The following is a 17,198-nucleotide window of genomic DNA, read 5'->3' as shown; positions in this document are numbered from 1 at the left end:
AAGTGGTGTCCTATTACTTTGAATTGAACCAAAAGTAATTGACTTTGATCTATAAATGTCTCCATGGCATGGGTCTAGCTATCTGAACAGACAGCCTCTCTGCAGGGAAAACACTAAGGCAATTGATATTGGGTGAAGTCCTTGTGCTTGCCAGTCCCTATGTTTAAATGTCTGGGTGTTCACAGGAGGGCATTATTAGTGGAAGGCCTTCAATTCTGGAATGTGCTGCTTTGGGCCCAAAAAGAGCTGGAGTTTCTTTAGGGCAGGGATTCTCAAACTTCATTGCACCATGACCCCCTTCTGACAACAAAAATTACAACACAACCCCAGGAGGGGGAACCAAAGCTTGAGCCCACCTGAGCCCTGCTGTCCCAGGCGGGGTGGGGAGCCCAAAGCTGAAGACCAAGTGCTTCAGCCCCAGGTGGGGTGGGCTGTAACATGACCCCTGCCACCCTGGGCTTGGACCCTGGGTGGTGAGACTCAGGCTTCAGCCCTGGGCCCCAGGAAGTCTAACATCAGCCCTGGCAACCCCATTAAAATGGGGTCATGACTCACTTTGGGGTCTCAACCCACAGTTTGAGAACTTCTGGTTTGGGGTTGAATGGGTTGGTTTTTCATTTATTTTGGTGGGTTTTTTTGGACTCCAGTCAGTAAAGATCATGGGGGCAGATTCCCTGTTCCACTCCAGATGCGTTGTATCATTTTGACCACCCAAAGAAGCTGCAAAGGTAGTGGCCAGTTAAGTGAGGTTTGCAGAAGAGATACACAGCTGCCAGAGTTCGCGGATTGTAAATCTGGCCTGTGATGATGAGAGACTCTGTAAACCGATGGTAACTAGGGCTGGCCCAAAGATAAGAATTCTGTTTTCCAAAAAATCTGACACATTTGTGTCCATTCGCACTGGGATGAAAATGAGACCTCATGAAATTTTTCACCAAAACCAAAAACACACTGCCTCAGAATGGCCAGTGATCAGGCCCAGTGCCTGATTCAGGGCGGGTACTTCAACCTGAGTCTCACATTCTAGGTGAGTGCTCTGACCATCAGGCTACAGAGTCAGTGTCTCTCTCTGTCTTCATCTTGAACCTCAGAAACCATCAGATGAATGTTTGCTTTGATGAAGTAACATTCTGCAATGGAAAAATGTTTTGTCCAAAAGTTCCAAACTAGCACTGGTGGTAACCTCACTCTCTAGCCTACTGAATAAAACTGGTATGTCCCTGTCCCTTGAATAGTGGTCTCTACCTCAGCAGTTCTGTGCAAGCTAATTTAACCAGCTAGTCTTCACTTCCACTTAATTTTATGAAAGGATATGATCTGAGGTAATGAGGAATTTTATCTGATGCTAGGGACAGAGAATGATTTCTGCGAAATAAGAAAAGGCCAGTGCTGTGGTAAAACAGCATGCTGTGGTAGCTTGTACCATTCCTGATGTCCTTTCTCAGAGATTCTGGTCTCTCATAAATCCACGAAGAAGGAAGAAATGGGAAGGGGGCTATGTTGCAAGGTGTTGTGAAGGCCAAGACTATAACAGGGTTCAAAAAAGAACTAGATAAATTTGTGGAGGATAGGTCCATTGATGACTATTAGCCAGGATGGGCAGAGATGGTGTCCCTAGCCTCTCTTTGCCAGAAGCTGGGAATGGACGACAGGGGATGGATCACTTGATGATTACCTGTTCTGTTCATTCCCTCTGGGGCACCTGGAATTGGCCGCTGTCAGAAGACAGGATGCTGGGCTAGGTCTACCTTTGGTCTGACCCAGTATGGCCGTTCTTATGGTTGCTCTTCTTAAATCCCAAGTCATTTAGCTGTAAAATTTTCCTCTAATAACAAACCTGAAATTTTGTCTTTATTGCTGCTTCAAATCTGATTTTCCTGCATGTTGTTGACAGTTGAGGACATGCATTCTAAATCTCCAGAAAGTCCCTAAAGTTTCCTCTTGCTTTTGATGGATTCTTTTTTTAATTAAGTCATATCACATTTCCAGAGTCTCCAGCTGAATAAACAGAATCATTACACCATGTAATTCACTATTTTTTTTAAAGCTCTGTATTATATACCATGAACACCCTAAATGTTAAGTTCATTTTCCATCTCCAGAGTATCCAAATTTCCATCCGAGACACTGAAGAAAGAGCTCCTGCTACCACCACCATTGCCACCAATGTCTACTGCGCAGCCTGCCCAGAAGCCAGCCAAGATGGCACAAAAGAGACACAAGGGCGAGAGCAACACCTGCAGCCAGCTGCCTGCCACAAATAACCGAACTGCCAAGAGCAAGAGCAACCACAAGGATTCTTCATCCTCCAAGCACAGGAAAGTGGAGGGGAAGCATTCTGAACATTCTAAAAGCAACAAAGTAGGTGTAAGTTGTTAATGGCGGAGCTTTTCATTCTAGCAGTGAGTGTTCTACAATTTCCTTCAGCAACGTTATTCTCTTTTCCTTCATGTTTTTAAAGGACGAGGCATTTGAATGAGTGACACTATGGTTTTTAGACAGTTTTTTTTTCTTGGTTCCTCTGAGTCTGTCTAGCAAAAGCTTGCTGACCAAAAATCAGCATGCTCTCCCCAATGGTAGAAAAGCAGAGACTAGGGTGAGGTTTCTGATTACTAAGACATCATTGTTTATTACAAAGTACCCTACTTGTTTGTTATTTGCAATGATTTGTATGTTGTTAAAACTCCAGATAACAAAATAAAGTAGAGATTGTGCCGCAGCGTCTTTGCTTTTTCAATCTGTTTGCTAATTTTACTTGATAATTTACAAAATGCACTAATTTGTAATACTTTTTTAAGTTATTTATATGACTTATGATTTTGCCGTTCCAGAAAAAAATGCCTTTGAGGCAGGACATCTGCTGGTTGAGGCTAAGCTATCCAGCAACTTCTGTTGTGCAGCAGGGGCCTGAGCCAAAGCCCAGTGAAGTCAATCGGAATCTTTCCATTGGCTTCATTGGACTTTGTAACAGGCCCTAGGTGATCTGTGCAGTTAAAGGCAGTTTAACTTGATGCTTTCCGTAAAGTTTCCCATCTGCCTTCACCTGCTAGTAAGCAAATAATTAGGAGGATGAACAAATGTAAAAGATGATGCTTGGGTTATAGGAGTCATAGATTCTAGGACTGGAAGGGACCTTGAGAGGTCATCGAGTCCAGTCCCCTGCCCTCATGGCAGGACCAAATACTGTCTAGACCATCCCAGATAGGATCACATTCTCAGTCGTGGCCTTGGTTTTGAGCAGGCACATTTTCAGGCACAATAGTTGCATATGCAAAATCAGCCTGTTTAAAAAACAATTTTTTTTGTTTGACTTGAGCTCCCTTTAAAAAGCAGGCCCCTGTTATTGACTAGGACCTGGGTTTGTGCTAATATGTATTATTTCTAAAATTGTTTCACAGTAGAGTTGATGAGCCTTGTGGCTAATACTCGATGTTTTCAGATTATAAAACCCAGTTCTGTTGCCATTTTTGTTTGGATGGATATATGTAATCCGAGCTTTGTTCATTTGTTGGTTTTTAGAGGGTGTGGGCAGTTGAACCTAGCCAGCTTCAAATGTCTGTTTTATAACTCTGTGCTTTTCTGGAATTTCAGCAAGTAATTTAAATTCAGCAACTGTTGCCTCACACCCCAAGGTTAAGCTAGCAATGGGTCTGTGTGGATAACATGAAGTAGATCTTATTTGTACCAGACTTCACCGAGAAAACAGGGTTGTTATCAGTCTTAGTGCTCTCTTAGCTCACTATGCCATTGTCCTGCTAACTACATCTCTTGTTTCAGTAGCAAGGGAAACCTGTTACTTAATTTCTCCCCCTCAGGAAAAGTTCACATTGTGTTGAAGATTACAAGCAGTAATATGAGAAGGCAAGTTTCCTCCTCCTTTACAAAAAGAGAGAGAGAGAGAGAAAAGAGAATATATTCTGAGACTAAATAATCATTTTCTTTTTTAATTTGGAAACCCAAAGCTTTTAAAACTGCTTTTGATTACAAATTCCTTGACCAGTTCTTCTCTGCATGATGACTTCCCAGGGACCTTCAGGAGATGTCAAAAACCCTTTCCCGGTGCCTTCTTTGCCAAATGGTACCTCCAAGCCAAGGAGACCTCAAATCAAGTTTGAAAAGTAAGGTTTTTCTTTATATCCTCCTTCTCCTCCTCCTTCACACTGGTCATGTCATCTTCATTGTCCTTTGAGTACCTTAACTTTGTGCCAAACACAAACTTCTTGCTCTCAATTTCAAGACTCTCTGCACAGTGATAGCCCCTGTGTGGATCTCTGTTCTCACTGCCTCCTTGAGTTGTACCCTTCTCCCAGTCACATCTCTTGGTCACTTATTATAGTTCCCCTTTTCTTTAGAACTGATTCTCCTTATATCCAGATGATCTCCCTCTTTTCATTCAGATCTCTCCTAAAAACATTCTTCTTTCATGTGGCCGGTGTGTGGTAACTCAGCAGAGACTTGCCCTGTTTTTTATTTAAAAAAAAATTTTTTTTTGCTCCCATTTTCTTATCGCTCTAGTGTGGAGGAAAACCAATGTAGAAACTACACATCATTTGGCAAGGAAATCACCCTTCTTGATAAGTGCCTTTGTGTGTCTCAGTGAACATTGTTTTTATTTGGCTGAATTATGAGACTTTGAAAATTGCACTTTATCCATGAGCAGTGAGATCGGTGTGCTTTTTAGTTGAGGCTGAGAGTAGTCTGTGCAGAGCCCTGCTTATTTCTCCGTTAGTTTTATGAGTACACCGTGAGCTGTGCACACTTTGAACAGCGGATACATTAGTCTAATGTATGGAGGTGTACATGGCCAGAAGTATGCTTTATAAAATGTGCATTAAATAAGGCAGGTTCTATAAGAGCCTCTGCCTCATTCAATGTGTGTCTTGCATCCAAATGAGTTTAATGGACCCTGTTTGTCTGGCATACCTAGAATAGTGAATGGTACTACAAAGTGCTGCACATGTAAACCGAAGATTGTAGAAGAATATGTATGCTGTATTGTATTTGAGAAGCAAGACAAGATAATGCAATTAAAGTAATGCATATGCGCAGGAAGGCAGAGCTAAACTTGCCCTTGCAACATAAACTAGAATTTTCTGACTTTAGGGTACCCAGGAGCGCAGCCTGAACATTCTTCTAATGTAGCTTTCTTTTGATGGAATACAGACCATTCTGTCTGTTAGATTTAGACTGTAAGCTCCTTAAGCAGGAACTTGACTTCTGAGCATTGCCGAACAGCCTGACACTATTCAGTTGGTGGTGATCGTAATTTTTTAAGTAATCAGAGCAGCAGCCCATACAGCAGTTACAGGATCTTGGTGATGTGACATTAAAATTGATACTTACTCTATCTTTCTGTTTTGTCTGTCTCTCCTCTCCCTCACTCCTAATTCAGACAACATCCGATGGAGTATCACATAGAGGAGGCCAAAAGACTGAAGCACAAAGCTGACACAATGGTAAGTCTGGGCCTTGTGGTGGAAGCGTTAAAAGGTTTTCTAAATAAACCTGTGGCTTGCTTATGAAGGTGCACTTTTTGCACATGTCCTGGATCACAGAATAAAAGGAGCTTTGTTCTTTCCTTCCCACCTAGCCTTCTGTATCTATTGGTCAAGGTACAACCTACTCCTCTTGGGATACATGCCAAGAAATCCTATCTTGCAGGCTCAGGGGGTTCAAAATAGATTAATTCTGTGTCATATCCAGTTGTCACATTCAGATCTAGTACACACAGGAATATGGACAAGATTTGTTCATATTATTCCCGGTTAAATGAAGATCTCTTAATATTTTTTTAGTGAACGTGGCTTGTATCCACTAAAGGCTGAGCTATGTCCAGTTTAGGTCCTTTGACCAGATCTAGAAAATGAGTCCTGCAAAACAGAATTCAAAGTTGATGTGACCATGTTCACCCTGTACACATTATACAAGGTTAGCAGGTCTGTTTGCTTTGCAAAACTGTCACAAAGCCCTTGAAAGATGGAACAGATTGAAGTCAGTTTTAAGACCGTCTACTGTTGGAAAATATAATTATACTTCTCGTAAACAAGATTGAAAATGAGCTCTATAACTGTGATTACCTGGATTTCTCACAGGTGTGGTTTGCTTAATAATATGCATAATTAAATGTACTTTTTGTTCATTGTTATGGTATAATCAAGTAACAGGAGCATTTGTCCTCTGTAATGTATCTGTAAAATCAAAATTCAGGGATTTATTTGTTTGTAACTTTTAGACACTTTTGCTAAAATAGATAGACTGGTGGGCTCTAGCTAGTTTCTTTCATCTCTGGAGATCCTTTATAAAAAAAGCTACATAGACCACAAGTGAAAATGGCCTAGATTCTATCCTAATTCTAATTTCTTCCTACTTAAAAAATAATGCTGAGATTTTATAAAGCTCCCTAGAGGATTTGGCACCATTTAAATTAAATGGAAACTGACCATCCAAATCCCCAGATGGTTTTTGCCCTATTCCTCACCTCTAGCTAATGCTTTTAAGGCCTGGGTATTTACTCCTGTTGACAATTATGGCAAAAGTCCCATTGAATTCAATGGTGCAAGATCAGACCCGTAGTTCCTTACTTTCTCAGCACCAATTTCAATTTGTGTGTATATTAATTATGCTTTTTAATTATTTTATTCAAGCCATGAACTTTTGCACCTAAAAATTAAATAGCAGGGTGGAAGGAAGATGGGGGAATAAGAAATGAACATGAAAAATGTAGTGGATTAAGAAGAAAACAGATATCCTAAACAGTACATATTGGGTTAATTATCCAGGTATTAGTTGGTTACGCATGCAGTCTGACATAGCATAACACTTCCTGTTGCCTTTTCAGTTTTACTCTGTCCTCTTAAAATTTGTTGTTGAATGGTAAAATTATATATTATATGCTATCCATTATATGTCATGTTTCCCTTCATATTGTGGAAAGTCGCTGAACATTCTAGCAAGTGCCATGCACTACTGAAGATGTACTGTAAAATGCATGAAAATACTTGCACACTGTAACAGAGGGTGAAATAAATATTTGACACAGACACACATTGTGTGTGTGTGTGTGTGTGTGTGTGTGTGTGTGTTGAAAGCACTGCTTGTGGAGTAAGGTACATTATTGCCAACATCAAGTGCTCAAAAATCACGAGGCTGGCACTTAAAAATAATGATTGACTTAAATTTATTTTGTAAAATGTCATATTTTTGGTTTCTCTTGATTTCCTCCTAGTTTCCAAGCATTTAGGGTGTGCTCACTACACGTTTTCAAGCTTTTCTCTGCAATCATGAGGCCTAGAAATTTACATTTAAAAAACTGAAAGCTGAGATTCTCAATCTCTTGATTCCAATAGCTTGCGGTATTAAGACCATTCCAAATATCTTGAATCTCATGATGGAACAGCAAGAGTTGGTAGCACTAGCAGAGCAAGAAGGAGAGGGGAGTTGGAGATCTGACAGACATGGGTCTATGTAATAATTTAAGACTATTGATATGTAACCTAGTTACCGAGAGAGACTGTATAACTTATATTGGGGTAGTGAAATGTTTATTATATGCCTATAATGCTCAAATCCAGTGGGATCTATGCTAGAAGACAACACAATGGCTTCTCAGTTATGAACACCCAGGCACATCCTTGAGAGAATGGGGCATGCTGTTAGCTTCAGGGATCCTGTACCCTGTCTTCAGCAAATTGCAAGCCTTGTTTTGCCAAACCTGGAAGCCTGGAAATCAAAATTCTAAGCAGCTGAAAAGCCCTTCTCAGGAAAAGAAAGGTCAATTGTCAGAAGCTGTTGAGGGAGACAGGCTGACACACACAGATTCTGCAGAGGGGTTTGTCTGAAGGAGTTGGGCCTTCCCAGTTCCAGGGGATGGTAAGACTTAGAGAAAAGCTGGTATGTGTGCAGACTGGTTTATTGTTATTTAAGGTGTTTTTTTCCTTTTGAAATACTTTTTTTCCAATAAATAATACTTTGCATTGAGAAGACTGTCTAGTCTCTGGTTACCACTGCCATTGTTTCTGAAGGGAACAGAATCACAGGGTCTAGGCAGAAGTGAGACCTGCTGAGGTAGATCATAGAGAACTGCACCATAGAGTGGGAGAATCTCATGATTCTGCCTTCAGAGAGATGGTGGTGTGAGGTCTGAGACCTGAGTGAGATGCCCCCAAGAGACCCGTTAGAATAGGAACTGACACAGGATGAGAGGAGGTAGGAGGAAACTGGGATAGTGATGCAAAGCAGCTGTAAACCTATTTCAATTGTCCAATATGCGGCAGTTGCTTTGAGCTGCTCCAGAGTAGCAAAAAGCAGTCCGATTTCTCCAGTGATTATGCCCGTAACATTAAAGAAAATACTTCATAAAGGGTTTCTTGTTTACAGAAATTGTAAATGTAATTCAATTTTTTAATTGAAAAAGAAACCAAGGCAATTCCTAGGGGGGGAAATAATCTGCTAAAATGAAGTTAAAGTTGAGAGTGCATGTCAGTAATTTCGGATAAAATACATTTCAGGGATGTTAGTTATCTCAAACCAAGTTGATCACAAGTGTACATAGGTGCAAAAAGTGCCTTTACAACAGAGGACGGGAATGACAACTCATGTGCAAATTACAGGTACATTAATTTATGTGAAATTGGGTATCTGGTTTTAAACATTTGGCTCTTAGCATTCAGGCTTCTTGGATTATAAAGGATTAAACATCTTTTCAGATTAAGAAAATCCACCAAACTACTTTACTGCAAAACTCCATAACATAAGTGCTTGCAAGTAAAGATAAAGGCAGCATTTTCTTCCAATAGCAGGATACATTTCAAACCATATGAAAAACCTATTGTGTAGGTATTTTTCCAAATACATAATTTGAGAATAAAATGAGGCTCTGTTGTTCCAAAAGATTATATAATAGTGTTAATAGCAAGCAAAGTACATATTTATTGCTTAAAATATGAATATATGTTTGCCTATTTAAAGAGAACATGAGTCATACCAAATTCTACTGGTGGTGCATATTCTGGGCTCTCCCTCATTTAGAATTGTTCTTCTCTTTTCCCTGGGTGATCTTGCTAAAAAGACACGGGAGAAGGAGAGAGATAGCTGTATTATTTTGTATGAATGTTATTCGTGTTTCAGTTTAGCTGCTGGATATTGTTCTGGCTGACTGCACAAAGTTAAGTCAAAGGAGGCTGGGTGGGGGGAAAAGGGAGGGATAAGCAGGAAACAAAACAATGACAGAGATACGGTATCTCGAGGGAGAATACCAAGAGTCCTTAAAAGAACAATGGGTGAACCAAACATTGGAAAATACCTACCTGCCTATCATCAGAAGGGTGACATACCTATTTTTCCAAGGCCAGAGACTAAGCCTTTAAAACCCCTGGCCCATAGAGGAAGAGTGGGGGAGCAGGCCACAGCTTCTTAGGGTATGTCTACACTACGAAATTAGTTCGAATTTATAGAAGCCGGTTTTATTGAAATCGGTTGTATACAGCCGATTGTGTATGTCCACACAATAAAATGCTCTAGGTGCTCTAGTCGGCAGACCGCGTCCACAGTACGAGGCTAGCGTCGACTTCCGGAGCATTGCACTATGGGTAGCTATCCCACAGCTATCCCACAGTTCCCGCAGTCTCTGCCGCCCCTTGGAATTCTGGGTTGAGATCCCAATGCCCGGATGATGCAAAACAGTGTCGCGGGCGGTTCTGGGTACATGTCGTCAGGCCCCTCCCTCCCCCGTCACAGCAACGGCAGACAATAGATTCGCGCCTTTTTATCTGGGTTACCTGGGTTACCTGTGCAGACAACATGGAGCCCGCTCAGCACAGCTGAGCTCACCATCACCATATGTCCTCTGGGTGCCGGCAGACGTGGGACTGCATTGCTACACAGCAGCAGCTGCTAACTGCCTTTTGGCGGTAGACGGTGCAGTAGACTGGTAGCCTTCATCGGCGATCTGGGTGCTGGCAGCCGTGGGGCTTGCCTTTTGGCAGTAAATGGTGTATTATGACTGTTAGCCGGCCTATTACAAGTCGGGTCATCGCACGTTAGCAGAGTCTTCCCTGAGCAGCAGCTCGTGCAATAGGCCTGAAGACCATCGTCATACACCGCCCAGTATTTGCTGCCAAGCACCCAGAAAGATGCCGAGGGCTATCAGTCACGCTGCACCGTCGTCTTAAGATGTAAAAAATAGATTTTCTCTGTATTCATTTGCTTCCCCCTCCCTCCGTCAACAGGGTTTTCAGTTTAATCTTTGGGGGGGACCAGTCTGTGACAGTTGTTTGTGTCTCTCCCTGATGCACAGCCACCGTTCTTTATTTTAATTCCCTGTGCCTGTACGCCATGTCGTCACTCGGCCCCCCTCCCTCCTTCCCCTAGGCCGTCAGATACTACGTTTGCGCCACAGCTCGAGCCGAGAAGCGGTTCGCGCCTTTTCTTTGAATTCTGGGTTGAGATCCCAATGCCCGGATGATGCAAAACAGTGTCGCGGGCGGTTCTGGGTACATGTCGTCAGGCCCCTCCCCCCTCGTCACAGCAACGGCAGACAATAGATTCGCGCCTTTTTACCTGGGTTACCTGTGCAGACAACATACCACGGCAAGCATGGAGCCCGCTCAGCTCAGCTGAGCTCACCGTCACCATATGTCCTCTGGGTGCCGGCAGACGTGGGACTGCATTGCTACACAGCAGCAGCTGCTAACTGCCTTTTGGCGGTAGACGGTGTAGCATGAGTGATAGCCGTGGGGCTGGCAGCCGTAGTGCTGCATTGCACCAGCCCCTTGCAGGCGATGGTATATTATGACTGGTACCCGTCGTCGTCGTACTGGTATGGCTGTCAATCATGGCCACCTGGGCAGACATGCTACTGTTTCGATGATGACGGTTACCAGTCATAATATACTATTTTCTGCCAATTGCCCAATATTGTCTGCTAAGCACCCAGAAGAGGCCGAGGGCGATGCTGGGTGCTGGCGGACGTGGGGCTGGCAGACGTGGGGCTGCATTGCTACACAGCAGCAGCCCCTTGCCTTTTGGCAGATGATGGCATATTATGATTGGTATCCGTCATCGTCATACTGGTATGGCTGTCACTCATGCTGCAGCGTCGGCTGCCACCTTAAGATGTAAAAAATAGATTTGTTCTGTGTTCATTTGCTTCCCCTTCCTCCGTGAAATCAACGGCCTGCTAAGCCCAGGGTTTCCAGTTTAATCTTTGGGGGGACCATTCTGTGTGACAGTTGTTTGTGTTTCTCCCTGTTCCTGTACCTGTACGCCATGTCGTCACTCGGCCCTCCCTCCCTCCCGCCCTCCTTCTCCTGGTCCATCAGATACTACTTTCGCGCCTTTTTTCTGACCAGGCGCCATAGCTAGCACTGGGATCATGGAGCCCGCTCAGATCACCGCGGCAATTATGAGCACTATGAACACCACGCGCATTGTCCTGGAGTACATGCAGAGCCAGAACATGCCAAGGCGAAACCCGGACCAGGCGAGGAGGCGATTGCAGCGCGGCGACGAGAGTGATGAGGAAATTGACATGGCCATAGACCTCTCACAAGGCACAGGCCCCAGCAATGTGGAAATCATGGTGTTACTGGGGCAGGTTGATACCGTGGAACGCCGATTCTGGGCCCGGGAAACAAGCACAGACTGGTGGGACCGCATCGTGCTGCAGGTATGGGACGATTCCCAGTGGCTGCGAAACTTTCGCATGCGTAAGGGCACTTTCATGGAACTTTGTGACTTGCTTTCCCCTGCCCTGAAACGCCAGGATACCAAGATGAGAGCAGCCCTCACAGTTGAGAAGCGAGTGGCAATAGCCCTGTGGAAGCTTGCAACGCCAGACAGCTACCGGTCAGTCGGGAATCAATTTGGAGTGGGCAAATCTACTGTGGGGGCTGCTGTGATCCAATTTGCCAGGGCAATGAAAGACCTGGTGATAGCAAGGGTAGTGACTCTGGGCAACGTGCAGTCAATAGTGGATGGTTTTGCTGAAATGGGATTCCCAAACTGTGGCGGGGCCATAGACGGAACCCATATCCCTATCTTGTCACCGGAGCACCAAGCCACCGACTACATAAACCGCAAGGGGTACTTTTCAATGCTGCTGCAAGCCCTGGTGGATCACAAGGGACGTTTCACCAACATCAACGTGGGATGGCCGGGAAAGGTACATGATGCTCGCGTCTTCAGGAACTCTGCTCTGTTTCGAAAGCTGGAGGAAGGGACTTTCTTCCCGGACCAGAAAGTGACCATTGGGGATGTTGAAATGCCTATCGTGATCCTTGGGGACCCAGCCTACCCCTTAATGCCATGGCTCATGAAGCCATACACAGGCAGCCTGGACAGGAGTCAGGACCTGTTCAACTACAGGCTGAGCAAGTGCCGAATGGTGGTGGAATGTGCATTTGGACGTTTAAAAGCGCGCTGGCGCAGCTTACTGACTCGCTCAGACCTCAGCGAAAAGAATATCCCCATTGTTATTGCTGCTTGCTGTGCGCTCCACAATATCTGTGAGAGTAAGGGGGAGACATTTATGGCGGGGTGGGAGGTTGAGGCAACTCGCCTGGCCGCTGATTACGCGCAGCCAGACACCAGGGCGGTTAGAGGAGCACAGCAGGGCGCGGTGCGCATCAGAGAAGCTTTGAAAACGAGTTTTGTGACTGGCCAGGCTACTGTGTGAAACTTCTGTTTGTTTCTCCTTGATGAACCCTCCAACCCCCCCCCCCGACCCGGTTCACTCTACTTCCCTGTAAACCAACCACCCCACCCCACCCTCCCCTCCCCTCCCGCTTGCAGAGGCAATAAAGTCATTGTTTTTTCACATTCATGCATTCTTTATTAGTTCCTTACAGAGGTAGGGGGATAATTGCCAAGGTAGCAGGGATGGGTGGGGGAGGAGGGATGGAAAAGGACACACTGCATTTTAAAACTTTAACTCTTATTGAAGCCCAGCCTTCTGATGCTTGGGCGATCATCTGGGGTGGAGTGACTGGGTGGACGGAGGCCCCCCCACCGTGTTCTTGGGCGTCTGGGTGACGAGGCTATGGAACTTGGGGAGGAGGGCTGTTGGTTACACAGGGGCTGTAGCGGCGGTCTCTGCTCCTGCTGCCTTTCCTGCAACTCAACCATACGCTCGAGCATATCACTTTGATGCTCCAGCAGACGGAGCATTGCCTCTTGCCGTCTGTCTGCAAGCTGACGCCACCTATCGTCTTCAGCCCGCCACCTCTCCTCTCGTTCATGTTGGACTTTTCTCATCTCCGACATTGACTGCCTCCACGCATTCTGCTGTGCTCTATCAGCGTGGGAGGACATCTGCAGCTCCGTGAACATCTCGTCCCTCGTCTTACGTTTTCTCTTTCTAATGTTCACGAGCCTCTGCGAAGGAGAAACATTTGCAGCTGGTGGAGGAGAAGGGAGAGGTGGTTAAAAAAGACACATTTTAGGGAACAATGGGTACACTCTTTCATTACAAGGTCGCATATTTCGGCTTGCAGGCAGCCATCGTAGGCCACAGTGTTTTGGCTTATTTAACCTTCTTAACATGCGGGAAAGGTTGCAAACAGCAGCGCATTTCCCATCTCAAGGATGAATTGGGTTGTCCATTTAAAATGGGGTTTCAATGTAAAAGGAGGGGGCTGCGGTTTCCCGGTTAACATGCGGCACAAACACAAGTAAACCACCCCCCCCACACACACACACACGATTCTCTGGGATGATCACTTCACCCCTCCCCCCCACCGCGTGGTTAACAGCGGGGAACATTTCTGGTCCGAATAGCAGGAACGGGCGCCTCTGAATGTCCCCCTTAATAAAATCACCCCATTTCAACCAGGAGAGCTTTCTGGAGATGTCCCTGGAGGATTTCCGCTCCATCCCCATACACGTTAACAGACTTGCTTGCTTTTTTTTGTAATGTTTACAAATATTTACAAAGTTACACTCACCAGAGGTCTCCTGTGTGCCCTGAGGGTCTTGGGTGAGTTCGGGGGTTACTGGTTCCAGGTCCAGTGTCACAAACATATCCTGGCTGTTGGGGAAACCGGTTTCTCCGCTTCCTTGCTGCTGTGAGCTACCTACAGTACCTCCATCGTCATCTTCCTCGTTCCCCGAACCGTCTTCCCTGTGTGTTTCTCCAGTGAGAGAGTCATAGCACACGGTTGGGGTAGTGGTGGCTGCACCCCCTAGGATCGCATGCAGCTCCGCGTAGTAGCGGCAAGTTTGCGGCTCTGCCCCGGACCTTCCGTTTGCTTCTCTGGCTTTGTGGTAGGCTTGCCTTAGCTCCTTAATTTTCACGCGGCACTGCTGTGTGTCCCTGTTATGGCCTCGGTCCTTCATGGCCTTGGAGATCTTTTCTAATACTTTTCCATTTCTTTTACTGCTACGGAGTTCAGCTATCACTGCTTCATCTCCCCATATGGCGAGCAGATCTCGTACCTCCCGTTCGGTCCATGCTGGAGCTCTTTTGCGATCCTGGGAGGACTCCATGACGGTTACCTGTGCTGATGAGCTCTGCGTGGTCACCTGTGCTCTCCACGCTGGGCAAACAGGAAATGAAATTCAAACCTTCGCGGGTCTTTTCCTGTCTACCTGGTCAGTGCATCTGAGTTGAGAGCGCTGTCCAGAGCGGTCACAATGAAGCACTGTGGGATAGCTCCCGGAGGCCAATAACATCGAATTCCGTCCACACTACCCCAATTCCGACCCGCAAAGGCCGGTTTTATCGCTAATCCCCTCGTCGGAGGTGGTGTAAAGAAACCGGTTTAAAGGGCCCTTTAAGTCGAAAGAAAGGGCCTCGTTGTGTGGACGTGTCCAGGCTTAATTCGGTTTAACGCTGCTAAAGTCGACCTAAACCCGTAGTGTAGACCAGGCCTTAGAGAGAGAGACTGAGCTAGGCAGTACATGTACCATGGCTGTGGAACTAAGGCAGAGGCTCTGCCGGATGTGCCTGAGACAGCTGGCTCGCCTGAGCTTTGAGAGAGGTGGTGAGTTACAGGCAAGTCACAGACATGTGGGCCCTTTTGTGGGTTTAACCCTTTCTCCCTGCGTGCTGTTGTACCTTTGGGCACATGGACAATACGCTGTTTGGAAGGAGCTGTTCTGAGTCACTTTAAACAGATGCTGGTCACAGGCATATGGAGAAGTGTATCTTGCAGGTACCAATTGCAGTTGGGCCTGTCGTATTTAGACAGTTTGGAAATGGGGGGCTGCCACCCAGAGATCCAATCCAAGAGTGGTAGAGCCCCGGGGTTTCACCCTGGGGAGAGGTGAAGGTAGTGGTGCCATCAGTAACCAGAGGGGATGTAAGTGGGTATAAGACACTGCTTTCCCTGTAGCTCTGGCAGGATGGCGTGACGAGGGGCTGTTGTAGCTGGTGATCCAGTCTTAAGTGGGGTCAACTGCACAGTTCCACTCTGAAGAATGCAAGTTGAGGCTGTCAGTTGGAAAGAGAGCCCATGGGAGAGACTTGGGGGAGAGAACAGAGGTGCAGCTCACCTCTGAGATGTGTCAGACACTTTTTCTGGAATCAGAGTTGGAACTCTTTGGGTAATGTTCTGAGGCCAGACTCCTCTCTCTCTCTCTCTCTCTGTCCAAACTGTGCATATCTAAGCAAAGAGAAGGCACAGATATGGCAAAGAATGAATGAAGAACCGTAAGTTTTCTCGTTGGCTAACCATGAGCACCTTCTTCCCAACAGACAGACAAGGTTGCAAAGGCATTTCAGTACTTGGAGGCTGCGCTTTCCTTCATCGAGTATGGAATTGCTATGGAATCTGATGCACTGACACCAAAATCAGCATACACCATATTCACAGACACCATAGATCTCCTTAAGTAAGTGTAAAGCCATTTCAGTGACACAGCATGGATTTTAAAAATGTTTTTCCCATTTATTATTTGTATTACATTAGTAGTAGGAGCCCCTGTCACAGTTGAGGACCCCTTTGTGCTAGGCACTGCATGAACACTGAATAAAAAGACTGTCCAGAGAGCTTACAATCGAAGTATACCTCTGTATTTCACTCATATTTCAGTTTTGATCTCTGATCCTAGGCAAGATAGTGGAGCAGTTGCTACTGGACTCAATTAATAAAGAATTAAAGGAGGGTAATACAATTAATGCTAATCAACATGGATTTACAGAAATAGATTCTGTCGAACTAATTTGATATCTTTTTTTGGATGAGATTACAGGTTTGGTTGATAAAGGTAATAGTGTTGATGTAATGTACGTAAACTTCTGTAAGGCATTTGACTAGGTGCTCCATGACATTTTGATTAAGAAACTAGAGAGAGATAAAATTAACACGACTCCACTTAGATGGATTAAAAAGGCTGGATAACTGATAGGTCTCACAATATAATTGTCAGTGGGGATTCCTCATCAAATGGGTATGTTTTTAGTGGGGTCCCGCAGGGATCGGTTCTTGGGCCTACACTTTCCTGCCAATACATTTATAGGAGGCTCTTTTAGCCAACTTCCCTTTCTTGTTTGCTGCTGTTTTGCAAGAGGGGATTTTCCAATTACAGTAAACGCTGCTTACGAAGGATGTAAATGCTGAAGGAAGCATGAATCATACAGAAATATATCGGCGATCACGTAATCCGTACGCAGTCAGTATTTGGTGAATGTTTCCCAGACATGATCTAGCTTCCTTCTCTAGAACTGATTGAAAAAGACCAATTTTTCATGGGAATTTTTTTATTCAATTTTTTTTCTAATTTTCTTCTTAAAATATTTGTGGTTTTTGACCCAAAAAAACCAAACCCAAAATATATTGCTGAAAAGCTTTCTGTGTTTTTTCCTTGAAAATATGGAAGTTTTTGACCGTATGAAAATTTCCCATTAAAATGTTTTGATCAAAAAGCCATTTTTTGTCAAAAATGTTCAGATGGAAAAATGTCAACTGGCTATATCCTTCTGTCCTGCTCCCCAAACTGCCCTTGTGCACTTACTGTTCCCACTTTGGCATTCCTGTATATTGGACTTAGGATGCCGTCTTTGAACCAAGCTCAGTAAGGTGGACAACTATGCTAGAACCCAATCCATGTGCAGAACACCTGCTGCAGTTAAGGGGATTTCTAACTGTGGCACAACTACAGGGTCAGTCCCTTAGTTAGTGCTTTACACAAGTAAGTATTAGCATCCCCGTTTTACACGTAGGAAAACTAAGGCTCAGAGAGATAGTAAAGTGGCTTGTTCA

General features: G+C 44.9%; 1 protein-coding gene across 7 annotated transcripts in view; it reads left to right on the top strand.

Annotated features, from left to right (window-relative positions):
- The window catches only part of AFF1 (AF4/FMR2 family member 1), a 170,827-nt gene that overhangs the window by 141,946 nt on the left and 11,683 nt on the right, over nt 1-17,198 (top strand). For 5 of the 7 annotated variants that reach the window (XM_034770707.1, XM_034770708.1, XM_034770703.1 and 2 more), the window contains 4 exons: nt 2,103-2,367; nt 4,027-4,118; nt 5,393-5,456; nt 15,692-15,828. In XM_034770707.1, coding sequence (XP_034626598.1) covers nt 2,103-2,367; nt 4,027-4,118; nt 5,393-5,456; nt 15,692-15,828 — 558 coding nt within the window. The remainder of the gene's footprint in view (nt 1-2,102; nt 2,368-4,026; nt 4,119-5,392; nt 5,457-15,691; nt 15,829-17,198) is intronic. The other 2 variants (XM_034770706.1, XM_034770704.1) reach the window with 1 other exon arrangement.

This window comes from Trachemys scripta, chromosome 5 (genome assembly GCF_013100865.1).
Source record: "Trachemys scripta elegans isolate TJP31775 chromosome 5, CAS_Tse_1.0, whole genome shotgun sequence".
Classification (NCBI taxonomy): Eukaryota; Metazoa; Chordata; order Testudines; family Emydidae; genus Trachemys; species Trachemys scripta.
This window is presented reverse-complemented; position numbering and strand designations above follow the sequence as displayed.